Source organism: Globicephala melas, chromosome 14, assembly GCF_963455315.2.
Source record: "Globicephala melas chromosome 14, mGloMel1.2, whole genome shotgun sequence".
Lineage (NCBI taxonomy): Eukaryota > Metazoa > Chordata > Mammalia > Artiodactyla > Delphinidae > Globicephala > Globicephala melas.
Window position 1 is genome coordinate 46,197,972 of NC_083327.1, and position 18,977 is coordinate 46,216,948.

Below are 18,977 nucleotides of genomic sequence, written 5' to 3' on the forward strand. Positions count from 1 at the left end.
GTGACAATATTTCGAGTCCCCCAGTGCTACTGTCAATGGCATGCCCACCCCTGTAGGGTTGGCAAAGCCCTGGAGGAGAGTAGGCTTTCTGGCGCTCCCACCACTCTCTCAGGCACTCCGGGGACGACCCGGGCACAGCGCGGCTGGGGGCAGGTCTCAAGGCCAGGAGTCCTCCGGGCTCCCAGGTTCACATGCACTGGGAGAGGAGGGGCGGAGGAAAAGGAGAGCGTGAGCGGGGAGCGCAGGGTACCTAGAGGGGAGCGCGGGCCACGCCCGGTACGCCTACACCCCCGCGGCCAGCCGCCGCCCGGGAGAGACTTCCTCCTCGGGGGCCGGCGCGCAGGGCGGGGTGGGGCGGGGCGGGGCGGGGCGGGAGACGCCCCCGCAGGGCTGGGCCCCGGGCCGCCCCAATGAGATTCGGTGCCGGGCCGCGGCTATTCCCAGTCCCGGCGCCGCGCTCGGCCGCGGAGGAGGCGGCCGGCCGGGTCGGCGGCGGTGGCGGCGGCGTTGCGCGGGCCAAGGAAGAGCCGAGCCTGCCAAGCTGGCGCCCGGCGGGGCCATGGTGGCCGGCGCCCGCGGCGGCTGCGCGCAGGCGGGGGCTGCTCGGCGCGGCCTCCTGGCCCTGCTGCTCGCTGTCTCCGCGCCGCTCTGGCTGCAGGCGGAGGAGCTGGGTGAGTGGAGCGCGTCCGGCGGGCGGCGCACTGGGCCTGGAGGGGACCGCGCGCGGGAGGAGGTCGGGGTCGCAGCCTGCGCCCTGCGGAGTCCGGCTCTCTCTGGTCGATGGCGGCTCGAGTGTAAAATAAGTTAACTGCGTTCCGTTCGCTCCCCACCAGACTCCTTCCTTCGCCCCCAAACAAGAGGACCAGCTTGGCGCCTCCCCACTTTCTCTCTCCGCAGCCGGGCTCACTTAGTTTCCAGAGTTCCTTCCTGAAGTGAAATGGTCCAGGGCTCGCGAGCTGACGACCCCAGCCTTAGGGGAGAGACCTATGCGGGGAGGCCCTTCTCAAGCCTCATTTTGACAGAGCTGCCCGGCGTTTGGGCGGCCGGGCCCTCCCGGTCGCCTCGCTTCCCTGCGCGGCTGGAATCGTAGCGTGTGAGTTTGTGGTTTGCACGGATGGTCGGGAAGGGTTTCCCTGAGGTCCCCCTGGGAAGCCGGCAGTCCCACCGCGCCTCCCGTCACGAGTGAGCTGCTTGCGCCCCGACTTGGAACCCTGTGGCTCGGCTCCTTCTTGGGTGTTGGAGCGAGTCGACTCCCGACCAGGCGGATCTTTCTCTGCACCTGGTCCTTGGCTTCAAGTTGGACCTAATTAGCCCACAACCGAATTTACTGCGGCATAGCCACCAGATGAGAGCAATAAGCTGTTTTACCAGCTGTAGGCAAATCGTTGTAATTTAGTTCTTTATGGATCGCAAGGGGCAACTTTCTGCGGATTTTTTCAGTTCTTGTTTCCCTCCTCCCTTGCTTTTGCCCCTCTACGACTGAGGTTACTTAATGGCAGTGCATCTAGCCAGAATATTTTGACTGTCCCCGTGCCCCCGCCCCGTGTTTTCTAATGAGACAAGAATCAAAACTAAGCCAAATGCTGGCATTTTTTTTTTCACTGAACCATGTATTCCCAGTCTGAAACATTGATACTCAAGATGTTCGTAGTGGTTCCTAAGTTTGCGTACATACCGATTTGTTAGGAAAGAAAAAAAAGCTAAAGTTTAGACAGACTGTATCTTGGCACTGTAGCAGAATGCTAGGAATATCGTAAAATATAAATATGTATGCTTTTATTTAAAATGTACGATTTTGATCACGGGTGTTTTAAGCACGTAAATGTTTCTCGGGTCACTGTTTGAAGAGGCACCTTCAATACTGTACATCTATGAATAGATCCAACAATGTGTCCCTGTACTAATCTGGCTAAAGCTGTCACCCATCTTTCCAAATGAAGTTTTAGATGTTATATGGCATCCAGGCTGTTAACTTTATAGAGCAGTTCTCCGGGAAGACGTGTGATTGCTTAGATTCTTAGAGCTTCAAATTTGAGACTTTACTGCACATGATTGATGGAAGAAGATGTCATGTTTCGGTGAAGCATCCTATATATTTAGGATGTTAAAAGAACCAATCGCAAAAGAAGTAAAACTTAGATTTGGCACACTTACTGAAAAAAATCTACGAACTCGAGTTCTGATACCTCATGAGTGAAGAGGCATAATCAGTGTTTTTTGAGTATTTCTCACGTCTGTCATTTTCCCAATTAGCCCTCGGTCACTTATTTTTCAAGTTTTCATAAATTTAAGCATGCAAACCCATTTTAGGTTTTGAAATATGCTACTGGCTATACAGTTGGATGGTGGTCGTCAGTGATATTAGTGCTCTCAATGTTTAGAAGGTAAGAGGGTAGCCTTAGCATAACAGTCTTGTTTTGGTGAGAAGACAGCATTTACTACATTTTACCTCCATTGTCCTTGTCAGCTTAGTCAGCTGCTTCGTGGCTCCCCAGCCTACCTGCTCACCACTCTCTCCGGGAGCTTTATAAAGCCCCAGACCCATACTGTGAATCACACCATCCAATGGGTGGGGCCTGGGAACATGCGATTTTAAAAAGTTCCCACAGGTAATTCTGATTCAAATCAGCTTTGAGATGGTGGAAACATCAGATAATGTTAGGGTTATGGTAAAGTGCTACTGCTGTCTGTGTCATAGACAATTTAATATTAGAGTTTTATTCATTGTGTTATGTTTCGGGAAGCAAATATGATACATTAATCTGAATATTTGTAAGCCTAGTCAATGAAATTATTCAAAATTTTAAAGTCAAGGCTGCTACTTGCCTATGTGGTGTTTTTTTTGTTTTGTTTTGTTTTGTTTTTTGTGGTACGCAGGCCTCTCACTGTTGTGGCCTCTCCCGTTGCGGAGCACAGGCTCCGGACGCGCAGGCTCAGTGGCCATGGCTCACGGGCCCAGCCGCTCCGCTGCATGTGGGATCTTCCTGGACCGGGACACGAACTCGTGTCCCCTGCATTGGTAGGCGGACTCTCAACCACTGCACCACCAGGGACGCCCGCCTATGTGGTATTTTTGCTCAATTTATTTTTTTTTTTAAAAAGTCCATTCTTCCTGTATTCATAGGGGGCCAGGCCCCAGGCATTAGGGCATGATGAGCAGAATATGGGCTGATTTTAGCTCCTTCTTGAGCCTCTGGATCCACTTAACTAAAGTTAGATATTTACACAGATTGTTTCACGTGATTTTGACTTTACATAATATCACATGTAAATTGATCATTAGCATTGATTCGATTTGTATAAATCCATAGGCTTGGGCTTACGTCTTATTCCCTTGATTATAAGTTTTGTGGAATAAAATACCCTTAATTCATGTGAGGAATTTGTGCTAACTAAAAATACCTGATTCTCTCTTCACCAAAATATTTGGAAATGGATATTAAAAATTTCCTCCTTCTGATTTAAGTATTAGAAGAATAAAAATAAGCAGTTAATCTCTGAGGAAACTTCTAAGCGTAGAATTAGATACAGAAAAATGGATTAAAAAATTCTGCCCAACGCTAACTTTTTACTTTCGGAAGTTCTGTTTTTAAGCCATCACTTCTTTATATTTGGTTCAGCAGGGGACAGCTGATGTCTGATGTTTGGCGTGAGTGGCTTTTTAAAAAGTCACAAGTTTGTTCTCGCACCTTCTGCATCAGTGCTTGCCCTCACCCCAGATTTTCCTTCATCTTGAAGGCCTGCGATTCAGTTAGCCTGGGAGACTGTAAGTTCCTGAGGGCAGCCACTGGATTGTCTTTATCTTCATAGCACCTGACCAATAAATGTTTCTTGAGTTGAACTGAACAATCTTTTTGTATTAGGAGATATTTTCAAATTATGTCCTAATTAGTGGAAACTAAGTAATAAAGAGTCTACTGAAGTTCTTTATAAAGGTACCTCTGGTACTTCCACTAATTAACTTTGTTTAGCAAGCCCAGCTCTCTTGGCATGCTTATTTCTATATGTCAGGATGCCTTTTAAAGGCAAGTGCAGCAGAAAGAAGGGAACATGGCCAGCAGAACAATATGTACCATGTCTTTTGGCTCTATTAGATGTAATTTGTAACTAACACTCTGAAACATGAAGTTATACCATATACAGTATTACAGGGGAAAAAAAGTTGTGCTGAAGGATTCATTAAACACATCAAAGGATGTTATTAAAGCAGGATTTGAACTCTGAATAGTGTCTCAAACTGTACTTATTAACTTTTCATAAGTTGACCCCTTTCACCTTCAGGTACTGGAACAGACTTGAAAATCATATAAAAAAAACCACAACTTGGAAATAAGCAAGACATTTGACATTTATAAGAAACTATGTTTTTATTTTTAAGATGCACAGGGAGATTAATTGCAGAGTTTAGCGAAGGTTTTAGTCATGTTAAGGCAGGGGTAGGGTGAGGGCTTGTTAAGGGAAATACTTCCTATAGAGAATTTTGCACTTACTGCCATGCGCGTCCTAAAGCATAAAGGCAACTCTGTGCCTATTAGAGCGACCAGTTGCTTTGAATTTGTAAGGAGATAATACATGGTACCTATTTGGAATTGCATTTAGCACAAAAAACTCAATAAATTCCAGCTCTCTTCCTGATTATTACTGCTATTACTCTTAATTTGACAAATACGGGGACCCCTTTGTTCTGCCTCCCCGACTGCCTCTTGGACCTCGTTCTCTACCACACTTCCCCGCATCCCCAGGCATACTGACTTTCTTGCTATTTCTCAGTGGTATCAGGAACCCTTCTACCTCAGAGCCTTCGCAGGTGCTGTTCCCTCTGCCTGGAACAGGCTTGCCCCAAATGTCCACGTGACTCCCTTCTCCTTCGATCTTTGTTCAAATATTGCTTCACAGGGAGAATGGCCCTAACCGCCTGGAACCCTCTCGCCTTCCCCAGAACTCCACATTCCCCCTCCCTGCTTGCAGTTTTCTCTAGGGCATTTACCACCTTCCAACAGAGTCTATAATTTATACTTTTCTTTCTTGTCTGTCTCCCCACTGTGAGAAGTTAAGATCCATGAGAAGCTATGTGCCTTGAACAGTGGCCAGCACATGATGGGTGCTCAGTAGGGAATGGGTGCTCAGTGAGGATGGGGGGAGAAGACAGTGAAAACACAGCTCCTGCCCTGTTGTTAAAGACTCAGCGCTGACTCTAGTTGAGAATCACAACCGGAACAAGACAAAGTAATGAAGTTGTATGTCTAGTCCAAGTGTTGTTTGTAAACAAAATGTCTGAAAATATGGATTTAAAATAGAGGAACTCATTCTGGTATATTCAAAGTCTGGCATTGAAGATGAAAGGAAAAATATTGCCAGACTTTCAGATTCTGTTTCGTTAGACTACGGAGTAATTTTGCCTTTTTGCAACTGAAGAGTCGTGTTGATGTCATCTTCCAGATGTTCATTCTCTGCTTTGTATATAAAATTTAAAAAATGGTTGTTTGTCCTGGGGGTGCAGGAATGGGAGAGACTTAACTGATGAGGAAAAAAAAACACATGGTGATTTTTAACCCAATGTGGAAATGAATTCTAACTATGACCCCTAGTATGCTGGATCCGGAACCAACTGCCAAACTTGCCTTTCAGTGGGAGTTGAAGAGGATGGGGGGGGTGGCGGGGAACGGGAGGCAAATAGAAGGAAAGGCTAAGCTTTGTGAGAGCAAAATGAAACAGAGCTTTTTTATTCACCACCAGCACCGGTTATAGTACCTGGCTGATAACAGGCTCCAGATAACTATTTCCTGAGTCGGTGCATGAATGCTTGTGGCTGAGGTTTGAGCGAATGAGGTGAAGGGTAGTAGTCACTAAAGTGTTTTAAACAGAAATTGCATACATGACTATTGTGATGTCTTCAGACACACCGTACATGTATTCAAGAAAATAGCTAAATTCAACTCTGAAAAGAGTTGGGAATCTCAGAGACTCCTTTCCAGGTAATACCAGCACAGCTGCCATAAGTTAGGTGCTGGCCATCTTGAAAATAGAGGAGCAGGTGGTCTTTGGTCCCCTAAGATCTGCAGGTGCTTATACATTGAGGGCATCAGGGCCCTGCTTTACCTTGAAGATCACTTGAGGACAGTGTTTAGGCATTTGTGACATTAGCACTGTGTTGAGCCATATAGTCCTGTAAGCCTTGACTGTTTAATGCCATTTCTGTTTAATCTTAATCTAGTTTTCATAAACTATCTCCTTGGGTGTTCTAATACCCCATATTTGCAGAAATGTCTTTGTCTTATGTTGATATATGCTTACATATGGTCATTTTCATTTTATACGGCTCCATTTCATGACTGAGAGTGTTTAGTGGATGTTCCTAGAGGTTATGTGTAAATGATTTTTATGGAGCACTCTATTCTTTTTTTCTAAAATTTTTTTATTTTTGGCTGCATTGGGTCTTTGTTGCTGTGCACGGGCTTTCTCTAGTTGCAGCGAGCGGGGGCTTCTCTTCGTGTGGTGCGTGGACTTCTCATTGCGGTGGCTTGTCTTGTTGCAGAGCACTGGGCTCTAGGCGCATGGGCTTCATTAGTTGTGGCACATGGGCTCAGTAGCTGTGGCTCGTGGGCTCTAGAGCGGAGGCTCAGTAGTTGTGGAGCACGGGCTTAGTTGCTCCGCGGCATGTGGGATCTTCCCGGACGAGGGCTCGAACCCATTTCTCCCGCATTGGCAGGCGGATTCTTAACCACTGCGCCACCAGGGAAGCCCAGCACTCTATTCTTGAAAAAAGAAAAAGGGAAAAAAAACCACCTTTATTTCACTATTATTTCTGACAGAGATCAGAAGTCCAGTTAAATTCAAAGTGCCAGTGCATAAAATTTCCTACAGGGAAGGTGGTAAACATCTTCGTGGGTCTCAATTTTTAACAGGCTGAGTGGATTTAATTCAGCTTTTTTTTTTTTTTTTTTTTTTTTTTTGCGGTACGCGGGCCTCTCACTGTTGTGGCCTCTCCCGTTGCGGAGCACAGGCTCCGGACGCGCAGGCTCAGTGGCCATGGCTCATGGGCCCAGCCGCTCCGCGGCATGTGGGATCTTCCCAGACCGGGGCACGAACCCGTGTTCCCTGCATCGGCAGGCAGACTCTCAACCACTGCGCCACCAGGGAGGACCCAGCTTTTTTTTTTATTGCTTTACAGAAGCAGATTGAAATGTGGTTGATTTCAGTCCAAAGGAGGAAACTTTTGAGACTTAATAGCCCATGGGCCCGCTGGGACATGAGAGCTGTTTATTGAATTGCTCCCACTCCGAGGAGTTTAGAATGGAGGCTGCTTATTGTGAGAATTACATGGACCAAGATTTGCCTTTTTTTTCCCCTAGAAAGCCCCTGCTTTGCCAAGAGTCTAAAATAGAAGATAGCCAACTCTACAGATAGAGAAATGGTGCTGTACCTGCTGTTAGTGCTAGCTCAAAAGGGTCTAAAAATCTTTGAGACCCTCTTGCCTTTTGGGTAGGAAATTCTTTTTCCGCCCATCTTTCTTCTTCCTTTTCCTTTTTTTATCCTCTTTGCTACAGTTACTGTGCTATATTATTAAGATCTTAACAAACACACTGCTTTTCCCCTGAGGTATTTAAAGTATATTGAAGACTTCATGGCATTTCTCCCCTAATATCGAATACTCAAGTCATATTTCCCCGTTAACCTTAACATGTCTTTTGGCTACTGGTTTGTTCAAACAAAGTCCACACATGGCAGTTAGTTATTACGTCTCTTTAAGTCACTTTTGATCTACCACTGATCCCCACCCACATACATTTTATTTTCCTGCAAGGAAGTCAAATTCAATTGTCTGGTGACACAGCTCACATCCTAAACTGACTTACTGCTTCTGAGTGGTGTGTCTTTCTTTTACGTGCACCATCCCCTAAAGTATAAACCTGAATTAGACTTACAGATTTGATTAGATTCAGGCTAAGGGTTTTGGGTAAAAGTACCTCAAGGTGCCATGTACTGCTAATTGTATCACAACAAGATGCATATACTATTATTGTGATTATTATTGCCCCCCATTTCAGTGATGTTGAGAATGATCAGTGACTTCAGGAAGTGACAACTCAATCCATCCTTTATAAAGTTGCCTTTTCCTATATGACCTGGAAGTGGTCTGTGGGATAATAGTCTCTCGCTCACTCAGACTACTCTTCTCCATCGACATTTCACTCAATGGTTTAAGCATCTATTGATCATTGTTGTTTGCCCAATCAGATACTTTTTATGTAAATAACATTTTAAAACCTTACCTTCAAATATATATTTTTTATCAGGTGGTTTTTTGGGTTTTTTTTTTTTTTTTTTGCATCGAATTGAATTGAATTGAATCCCAACAATTCTGAGAGCTATTGAAGGAACTGAGATTCAGAGAGATTGAATCATTTACCCCAGATGCATTCACTTTATGTGCCTAAAGAGGGGGTCAGGTGCATGTTCTACAATTCTAAATGCCTTATGATGGTCTTCTGCCCCTCATCTTCAAGGGACGTTCATCCAGATGACATCAAGTTCAAGAAAAGAAGCCTTGGAGGAACACAATTTCAGGGGGTTATTTATGCAATAAAGTTTTAAATTAATAGCCTTTGGCTTCTCTTAGAGATGATTACACTTGCTACAGAAATATTAAGACTTTGAAAACTCCCAATTAGCAGCTGTTGTGCTTTAATCCACCGTGAGACATTTAGCAGTGCAGAATACAGAATGTGCAAAGGCCATACAATTTTCAGGACCATGCAACGTGATATGAATTTCATGATTTATTTATTTTTCTCTCAACTCTTATGTTTCGTACCTCATTCGATGAATGATAAAATGCCATCTCTTACCCAGCTGATATTTGCTATTTTCTGGTTAGTCAACATTGATTGCTTTTTCCTTACATGTGGTACGTACATGTATGTTCCCACAAACCTTCTCATCCTATTTCATTGTGTATTTTTCATTCTGTGCTCAGATAATTCCTAAATTGACGCTCTTGTCCAGGTGTTAGAAACGTCACTCTGGCTTAAATATAGATCCTGAAATTTATTACTTTCTTTCCTGGATATATAAATGAAATCGAGAGTAAAAATGTATCAGAGAATTGAAAATACAGATGTGTTCCAATTTTAGGAATAGATATTAAAGTAAAACCATACAAAACTGGTATCTCAAGGATTTTTCATTTTTAAGAAAATTCACTGCAAGATCCCTCCTAATAATGAGGGCCCTTTAGTCTCCTGCTACTCAGGGTATATCTTAAAAAGACTAGCAGAAGAGACATTACCAAGAGACTTTTGGACATGCAGAAATCTCAGACCTTGCACATTAGCAAGATCCCCGGGTGGTTGCTGTACCCACTGAAGTTTGAGAAGCAGCACTTGAGTCTACTGACCCTTCATTTACAAAGCAGCTTTTAGGAGCTCCATTGGTGCGAAGCAGAGAATAGCCTTTGTGGGAAGTAAACTAGCCGCCTCTCAGACTATTCCTTTAACAGGCTAGTAAAAAGCACTTACTTAAATGATTAAAAACAGAGAGTGGTGGAATTCCTCATAAGTTTTACAAGAAACCCTGAATTAAATATGGCTCTCTTCCTCATGTTAATTTCAAGACCAAAAGAGTAGGGCTATAAATAAATAATCGTAATGTGGGTTTTAATGCCGGTTGTGCTGGCATTAAAACCCTGGTAGTGTGATCTTGGGCAGTTCCTGAAATCTCTCTGCTCAGTGTTCTCACTTCTGAAATGGGTGACTTCAGCAATTGCCACCTCAGTGCTTGAGTTTCATGGGGTCTGAAGTCCGACAGGTGAGGTTCAGATGCCTGCTCCGCCGCCAGGGCTGATTACTCAGCTTCTCAGAGCCTCAACTTCTTCACACATAGAGCAAGGACAATAGGAAGGACATGTGGTAAAGAAAGGGTGCTGTGGGCTTCTTGGGCTGTATTGGAAATGTCCTGTCTTATAAGCTATGGGGTGTATTCTTGGATGTTTGAGATAGTACTCTTTATACACAGCTATCTGTATGTCCGCATGTGTGTATGAAATGTTTCATAATTTTTAAAAAGGAAACTAATAATATCCATCAAATATGATTGTCCTGAAGGTTAAATAAGATAATATAAAGTCCCTTAGAACACTCAGTATCTGTCACCTTTTACAATAAATGGTTGGTTAGTAAGAGCACTTTCACAATTAATTTTATGATTTTTTTCCTGTTCCAATAACTTTTTGGTTCTTATTAATTAAAAAAAAATCTGTCAAAGTGAAAATATCTGTGTATATGAGGGAGCAAGAGAGAAACATTTAAAGTTTTACTTTTTTAAAAAAATTATTGAAGTATAGTTGATTTACAATGTTGTGTTAATTGCCGTACAGCAAAGTGATTCGGTTATACATATATATATATTCCTTTTCATATTCTTTTCCATTATGGTTTATCACAAGATATTGAATATAGTTCCCTGTGCTTTACAGTAGGACCTTGTTGTTTATCCACAGTTTTGACTTCTAAAGCTCAGATGAACTTTGTCTGTACTTGGTAATGTTGGAATTTTTGGACGCCAAGAGAAAAGTCAACATCCAGTTACACATGTGAATATTGGTGATATGCATATTTAACATGGAACCAAGGTTAGAAAATACAGCACATTGTAGAGACAGGAAGGATTGCTCGCATTTGTCCTCAGCTTCAGCAGTTGCAACGTAGACATGACATCAACATCCTGACATTATTAATAAAGGTCAGCAGCCACTTTTCTCCAGCTTCCGTATCCTGAGCATCTATTCAACAGGGATAACACAGTCATCTAAGACTTGTTTTGCTTTACAAACAAGGGGTTTGTTTGGTTTGGTTTGGTTTTACATTTTTATCTGTGAAATTAGGACACTTCTCTCAAACAACGTGTCCAGTTTGTTGCCAATTCCCCTTGTAACTTAAGCACTTGTAAGTTAATAACAACAGTGGCAAGTCTTGCTTTTGAATATCAGTGACAGGTTACAATTTCAGTGTCCATTTTTTAGAGCTCTAAAGACCGAAATCCACCTCTCCACATCTGATCTTTGATCCCGGAAGCCCTGTTTTGGGATCTCTCTGTGCACCCCCCTTTTGTGAGCCCAGCCCAGGAGTTGGCCAGTGTGTCCCACAGAACACTGCTCCCAGGAGATGCCCATTGAGCATGCATCCTCCTTTAAAGTTTCACATGCACTGCAAGGGCTTTGAGATGTCCTGTGGTGAAGAAAAAGGCGGGTTTCTGGAAGCTTATTTGCCATTTTTTGGCAGCAAGGGTGTGATCTCTTTGTAAGCCTTCTAAGGACTGAGGGATCCAGTGCCTATTTTGGGAGGTGCTGAGCTAGCAGCTAGTGGCCCTAGATAAATCTTGGGGAATGAATTCTGGTTAGACTTCCCAGCAGTTTTGAGCACTTAACACACACAGCCTCATTCATCTTTACCACACCCAGTTTTGAGTGGTCATTTTGGAGATGGGGAAGATTGATACAAAATAGGTAACTTCTTAGAATCGTAGAGCCAATGAGTGATGGAATTTAGAAGAAGTCAGCTAATTCAAAGCAATATTCTTGATACTTTAATATGTGTAGTATTTTTAAAATAGAAATATAGTAGTTAAAATGTATTGAATCTCACTGTATGCTAGCCTCTATGCTCAGCGCTTTACTAGCATTATATTATTTAATGCTCCTGTGAGTTGGGCACTATCATTATCTCTATATTACAGATGATGAATTGACGATTAGAGAGGTAAAGGGACTCACCCAAGCCCACACAACTCCCAAGGACACAGGAACCCAGTGTCATAACCATTGTGCTCTGTCACCTCCCAAGTATATGGAAATAGTTTATGAAGTTAGAAGCCGACATGTGTGCAACCCTCTTCCCCCACATCCACAGCCCTTTCAGTGATCGTTTTTCCTTTTCATAGACTGGAGAGTGACCAAGAACTATAGAGTTTTCACTGATTTTACTTATAGCATATTAAAGAATAGCATTAAACAAGGTTTTGAGATTTTTATATCCATTGGGCATAAATGATGCTTTTTAATATGTTAATATTAAAATTATTGATGTCTTTGCACACTGATGGAAATAGTCTCCCATTATGTAGGGACTCTTGGATAGGACCTCTTGAAATGATTTGTTTAATTTTCATGCATTCAAATTGATTTGTTTTAAGTGATTTTTTTTAGCTGATAGGAAACACTGTGTTGTAGCATCTATTTTATACACAGTGATAATAAGGTTTAAAGAGATTCTAAGTTTTGCAGAACAGTTTTGCAGAACTTGGTCATGTGCTTCTAGTCTATAGCTGTGACTATTATCCATTTTCCTTTTAGGAAAACTAAAGATTTTGAATAATTGAAGTTTTACCATCATAACTTTCTGTTTTACTCGTTTTATTCTCACATAGAATGAAAAGGCTCTCCTGCCCCTGTGCTTCCATTCCTTTCCAGGCAGTGAAAAAGTTAAGCATAACTGGAGAAGAACAACATTTGTAAGAGAGGATGGCTGACAGTGAAATTAGTAATAGCTTGGGAAAGCTGTTCGCCTTACCATCAGACAAAGAGCTCTGTAGTAATTGCAAGCTCCCTTTTGTGGTTGAAAAGATTGTAGTCGTCAAGAGCTCACTTGATCTCAGAAATGGGAAGAAATTTTCTCACACCCACACATGGGTAATGGTGTATGTGTTGAGACCTGTTGTAACTTGAATATTAGGAAGAGCAAGGATACAACTGTAATTAAATCATGTTTCTAGAAGTGGTTTCACTCGTGATATTTTAGAGCACTATTTTCCAAATTGCAGCTTGTGACCCATTTGTAGGCAGTCAGTTCATCTGGCACAGCCAGCACACTTTTAACTTAAAAATGAAATGGGATAGAACAGAAAATATCACAGTGCATTACATATAATAAAAAGTATTGGGCTTCCCTGGTGGTGCAGTGGTTGAGAGTCTGCCTGCCGATGCAGGGGACATGGGTTCGTGCCCCGGTCCGGGAAGATCCCACATGCCGCGGAGCGGCTGGGCCCATGAGCCATGGCTGCTGAGCCTGCGCGTCCGGAGCGTGTGCTCTGCAACAGGAGAGGCCACAACAGTGAGAGGCCCGCCTACTGCAAAAAAAAAAAAAAGTATTATAACATTAGATTTTTGTTTGTTATTTATGTGGGTGTATGCATGTGTGCTTGCTTAGGCTGTGATGAGAAATCTATATTCTAACTATGGGTCTTCAACAAGTTTGAAGGTTGCTGTCTTGTTCTGTGGACTAGTCAATAATTAATCTTAAATATATTTTTGTACTAGTTGTTTTACTTCAAATAATTTTCCAGGTACAATTAAGTTTAAAAAATTTTTCAAAGCCTAAATCATTCTTTGTAGTATTGCAGAACTTAGTCCATATCAAATATATCTTAATTTCACTTTGCTGTTAGTGGAATGTGACTACTTATCAAAGGGAAGTAGTCTTTTAAGGAAGTTATTGTTTTCCTTTCTTAGTGGCTGGAATTTGAGTAGACTAAATAAACGGTTGACTCGTGTAGACAAGCATCTGGGGATTTGTTTTAAGCTTATTTAGAAAATACCTTGTATATCCATACTTCCTAAATAGCTGAGGTAAAAGTCTGAAAGATAAATGCATATCCATTCATTTCAGGCATTTGGGGGAACAGATAATGAGTCCATTGGACCTGTCACTTTACTCTCAGGAATTACTTGTTAACTTACGTCTCTCTCCCCTTGACTGTGATCTCCTTCAAATGGGAACTGCATTATCCTAAATTTCGAGCTGTTTGTTGAGTAAGTTTTTAATGCCAGTTTGGGTATGTTGGTTTAGAGACTTCTTCCCATCTGCATACCTTAAGACCAATGCTGAAGGTAGCCTTTAACGTTACAAAGCACATTAGGTGGATTTGGTAGTTTTAATCATATTAGTTTTCTGGTTTATGTATAATGTATTCATACTATAGAACATTTAGAAAACTAATATAAATAAAATGGAAATCAATTCTAATCCCACACCATAAAAATATACAGTTTAAACCTTTTTTCCTTCATATCTATGTATGTGGTCTATATTCTGTTTTAAAATTAAATCGTTTTCTAAAACATGGCCTTACCTTTTCCTTAATATCAATCTGCTCGGAGGTGTCATAGTCTGACTCTTTACTAATTTAGGTTGTTTCCAAATGCTCAGAATTAAAATGCTTAAATTTGGGGTAGAGATCACCTGGGGAGTTATAAAACATTAATGAGTACTTGCAGCTTTTTCCAAAATCTAAACTTCCTCCATCCAGTTTAATTTCTGTAAGTTGTTTTGAGGAGGTGGTGCGTCAGTCTCACAAACCAGCTATGGCTCCAAGCAAACCCCAGGGCCCATTGTGGACCCTTCAACTGTTCTACAGGGGGAGAAGCTTCCAGTCTGAGGAGAGGAGGAAATGATACACAGTTTAGTCATCATGTGCTTTGGAAATTAAATTACAGTTCAAAGGAAGAAGATGATAAATGCTGCATGGTAGCCACTTGTGAAGAGTAGAGAAGTTCCCTGTGGCCAAACTTCCTCCACCCCACTTCTTGCCATGTTCCCCCCTTGATGGTAGGTGGTGACAGTTCAGTGTCCCTGTCGCCTCCCACTACTGCATCACCGCGGCTCACTGCCCTTGAGTCCTCAAGGAGCTTAACCGTAAAACCAAGATTGTACTTTTTTGCCTTCAAGATTGACCTTTATTTCTTTTCATTTTAATTAAAAACAAAACAAAACAAAACAAAACACTGTGAACCCTCATCATCCAGCTATGGTAACCATCAACATTTCCCCGTCTTTTTTACTTATTTTCCTCTCTCCCTTTTTTGTTGAAGTATTTTATGGCAAATCCCAGACCACATGTCGTCATGTCATTTCAGCCCTACAAATGTCAGTAGGCATCCCTAAAAGTAAAGACATTTTCTCACACAACCTCAATACCATTATCACACCTAAAAAAGTGAATAATACTCCCCTGATGTTATTTAATACCCCACTTATCTTTTTTAAAATTAGCATTGGTATTTATTAGTGTAAATATATTGCATTTGAAAATCCAACTTTTTTTAAGTTGAGGTATAGTTGATTTACAATGTTTCAGGTGTACAGCAAAGAGATTGTTATATATTCTCTTTCAAATTCTTTTCCATTATAGGTTATTACAAGATATTGAATATAGTTCCCTGTGCTATACAGTACGACCTTGTTGCTTATCTGTTTTATATATAGTAGTGTGTATCTGATAATCCCAAACCCCTAATTTATCCCTCCCCACCACTTTCCCCTTTGATAACCATAAGTTTGTTTTCTATGTTTATGGGTTTATTTCTGTTTTGTAAATAAGTTCATAGGTATCATTTTTTTAGATTCCACATGTAAGTGATACCATATAGTATTTGTCTTTGACTTACTTCACTTAGTATGATAATCTCTAGGTCCATCCATGGTGCTGCAAATGGCATTATTTAATTATTTTTTATGACTAGTGATATTCCATTATATATATGTTTACATACACACACCACGTCTTCTTTATCCATTCATGTGTTGATGGACATTTAGGTTGCTTCCATGTCTTGGTTATTGTAAACAGTGCTGCTATGAACATTGGGGTGCATGTGTCTTTTTGAACTAGCATTCTCGTCTTTTCAGGATGTATGCCCAGGACTGGGATTACTGGATCATGTGGTAATTCTATTTTTAGTTTTTTGAGGAACCTCCATCCTCTTCTCCATAGTGGCTGTACCAATTTACATTCCCACCAACAATGTAGCAGGGTTTCCTTTTCTCCACACTATCTCCAGCATTTATTATTTGTAGACTTTATAATGATGGCCATTCTGACAGGTGTTAGGTGGTACCTCATTGTAGTTTTGATTTGTATTTCTCTAATAATTAGCTAAGTTGAGCATATTTGCATGTGCCTGTTGTCCATCTATATGTCTTCTTTGGAGAAATGTCTATTTAGGTCTTCTGCCCATTTTTTGACTGGGCTGCTTTTTGTTTGTTTGTTTGTTTTGATATTGAGCTGTATAAGCTGTTTGTATATTTTGAAAATTAAACCCTTCTGGGTCACATCATTTGCAAATATTTTCTCCCATTCCGTAGGTTGTCTTTTCATTTTGTTGATGGTCTCCTTTGCTGTGCAAAAGCTTTTTAGTTTAAGTAGGTACCATTTGTTTATTTTTGCCTTTGTTTCCATTACTCTAAGAGATGGATCAAAAAAGAATATTGCTGCGATTTATGTCAAAGAATGTTCTACCTATGTTTTCCTCTAGGAGTGGTCTTACATTTAGGTCTTTAATCCATTTTGAGTTTATTTTTGTATACGGTGTTAGAGAATGTTCTAATTTCATTCTTTTACTTGTAGCTGTCCAGTTTTCCCAGTACCACTTATTGAAGAGACTGTCTTTTCTCCATTGTATATTCCTGCCTCCTTTGTCATAGATTAATTGACCATAAGTGTGTGGGTTTATTTCTGGGCTTTCTATCCTGTTCCATTAATCTATGTGTCTGTTTTTGTGCCAGTACCATACTGTTTTGATTACCGTAGCATTGTAACATAGTCTGAAGTCAGGGGGTGTGATTCCTCCAGCTCCATACTTCTTTCTTAGGATTGTTTTGGCTATTCAGAGTCTTTGGTGTTTTAAAATTTTAAACATACAAATTAAAAAATTTTTTGTTCCAGTTCTGTGAAAAATGCTACTGGTAATTTGATAGGGATTGCACTGAATCTGAGATTGCCCCCAGTTATCTTTTTAAAATGGTTTTGTAAGATTGGTTTTTCAAGTCATGGTCCAAATAAGATTCATGTGGTTGTTGTGGTGTTTAAATTTCCTTTAATCTAAAATAAACACTTTTTTTTTTACACACACACACACTGTATTTTATTTTTACAAGAGATAAATAAACTGACACCAAGCATTGTAAATGGATGACCACAACAAAAGCAACAATAATTGCAGTTACCAAACACGAAACACATTCATACTATGTCATAATATTGACATTCAGTCCAGTAATCCTCCACTGTAACAGCTCCTTTACTTTGCAGTGGAAATTGATTTGTATATTTTTTTGCCTCTGAGTCCTTGTGGGATTTTTTTTTTTTCAAACAAAAAGTCACAAAAATTATAATCATCCTCATCAGTTCACTCAGTCCCATGTAATTAATTTTTTTTATCTTGATCTTTTGTTAGCACTTTTTTTTTTTTAAAAAACGATGTTGGGGGTAGGAGTTTAGTAATTTATTTATTTATTTTTTCTGTGTTAGGTCTTCGTTTCTGTGCGAGGGCCTTCTCTAGCTGTGGCAAGCGGGGGCCACTCTTCATTGCAGTGTGCGGGCCTCTCACTATCGCGGCCTCTCGTTGCGGAGCACAGGCTCCAGACGCGCAGGCTCAGTACTTGTGGCTCATGGGCCTAGTTGCTCCGCGGCATGTGGGATCCTCCCAGACCAGGGCTCGAACCCGTGTCCCCTGCATTAGCAGGCAGATTCTCAACCACTGTGCCACCAGGGAAGCCCCTGTTAGCACTTTTATGAATTCATCAGTTTTCCATTAGAGTTCTGAAAATGCTTATTCATTCAGTTCAGCAGTATAGTCAGTTACCAGAAACCTGTACTTGTCAGTCTTTTCCATGAATTCCTTGAAGATGAAACCCTTTTATAAGAACATTTTTGCAAAAGCATCAGAGTACACCCAGAACTGTCTGTAAATGACTAAAGACTTAAAAATGACCACAGTTAAAGATTTGATGAGGGCTTCCCTGGTGGCGCAGTGGTTGAGAGTCCGCCTGCCGATGCAGGGGATGCGGGTTCGTGCCCCAGTCCAGGAAGATCCCACATGCCGCGGAGCGGTTGGGCCCGTGAGCCACGGCCACTGAGCGTGCACGTCCGGAGCCTGTGCTCTGCAACGGGAGTAGCCACAACAGTGAGAGGCCCGAGTACCGCAAAAAAAAAAAAAAAAATTGATGAAAGTTCATAATAATGCAATTGACAAGGAAATTTAGTTATTTCTGAGATATACATTTTAAAGTAATAACTAGAATTATGACTTATAACATTATACCAGATCATATAAGAGTTTTAGAAATTTCATGTAATGTCTGAAACATTTATATTAACATATTTCCATACAAATAACCCAAAGAAAGTTTAGTATTAGTTGTTCTTTTGTTTGTTTTTTTATACTGCAGGTTCTTATTAGTCATCACTTTTATACACATCAGTGTATACATGTCAATCCCAATCACCCAATTCAGCACACCACCATCCCCACTCCACTGTGGTTTTACCCCCCTTGGTGTCCTACGTTTGTTCTCTACATCTGTGTCTCAACTTCTGCCCTGCAAACGGTTCATCTGTACCATTTTTCTAGGTTCCACATACATGCGTTAATATACAATATTTGTTTTTCTCTTTCTGACTTACTTCACTCTATGACAGTCTCTAGATCCATCCACGTCTCAACAAATGACTCAATTTCGTTCCTTTTTATGGCTGAGTAATATTCCATTGTATATATGTACCACATCTTCTTTATCCATTCGTCTGTTGATGGGCATTCAGGTTGCTTCCATGACCTGGCTACTGTAAATAGTGCTGCAATGAACATTGGGGTGCATGTATCTTTTTGAATTATGGTTTTCTCTGGGTATATGCCCAGTAGTGGGATTGCTGGATCATATGGTAATTCTATTTTAGTTAAAATAAACACTTTTTAAAACGTTTCTTTATACAATTCGTTGTTGAAGAAACTGGGTCAGTTGCACCTAGAATATCACCTGGATTCAGCTAATGACTTCCTTGTGGTGTCAATACACTTGTGTTTCTACCCCTTGTGTTTCCTGTAAACTGAAGTTAGACGTAAAGGCTTGATGAGATTCAGAGTCAATTATCAATTCAAATGTTTTGGTTTTTGGCAAGAGTGCTTCATAGGTGTTGGTATGCAG

At 41.3% G+C, this 18,977-nt stretch overlaps 1 protein-coding gene across 1 annotated transcript in view; it reads left to right on the forward strand.

Annotated features, from left to right (window-relative positions):
* The first annotated feature begins 559 nt into the window (after positions 1–559).
* The window catches only part of DCBLD1 (discoidin, CUB and LCCL domain containing 1), a 68,614-nt gene continuing 50,196 nt past the window's right edge, over positions 560–18,977 (forward strand). The window contains exon 1 of the mRNA XM_030853603.3: positions 560–671. Coding sequence (XP_030709463.2) covers positions 560–671 — 112 coding nt within the window. The remainder of the gene's footprint in view (positions 672–18,977) is intronic.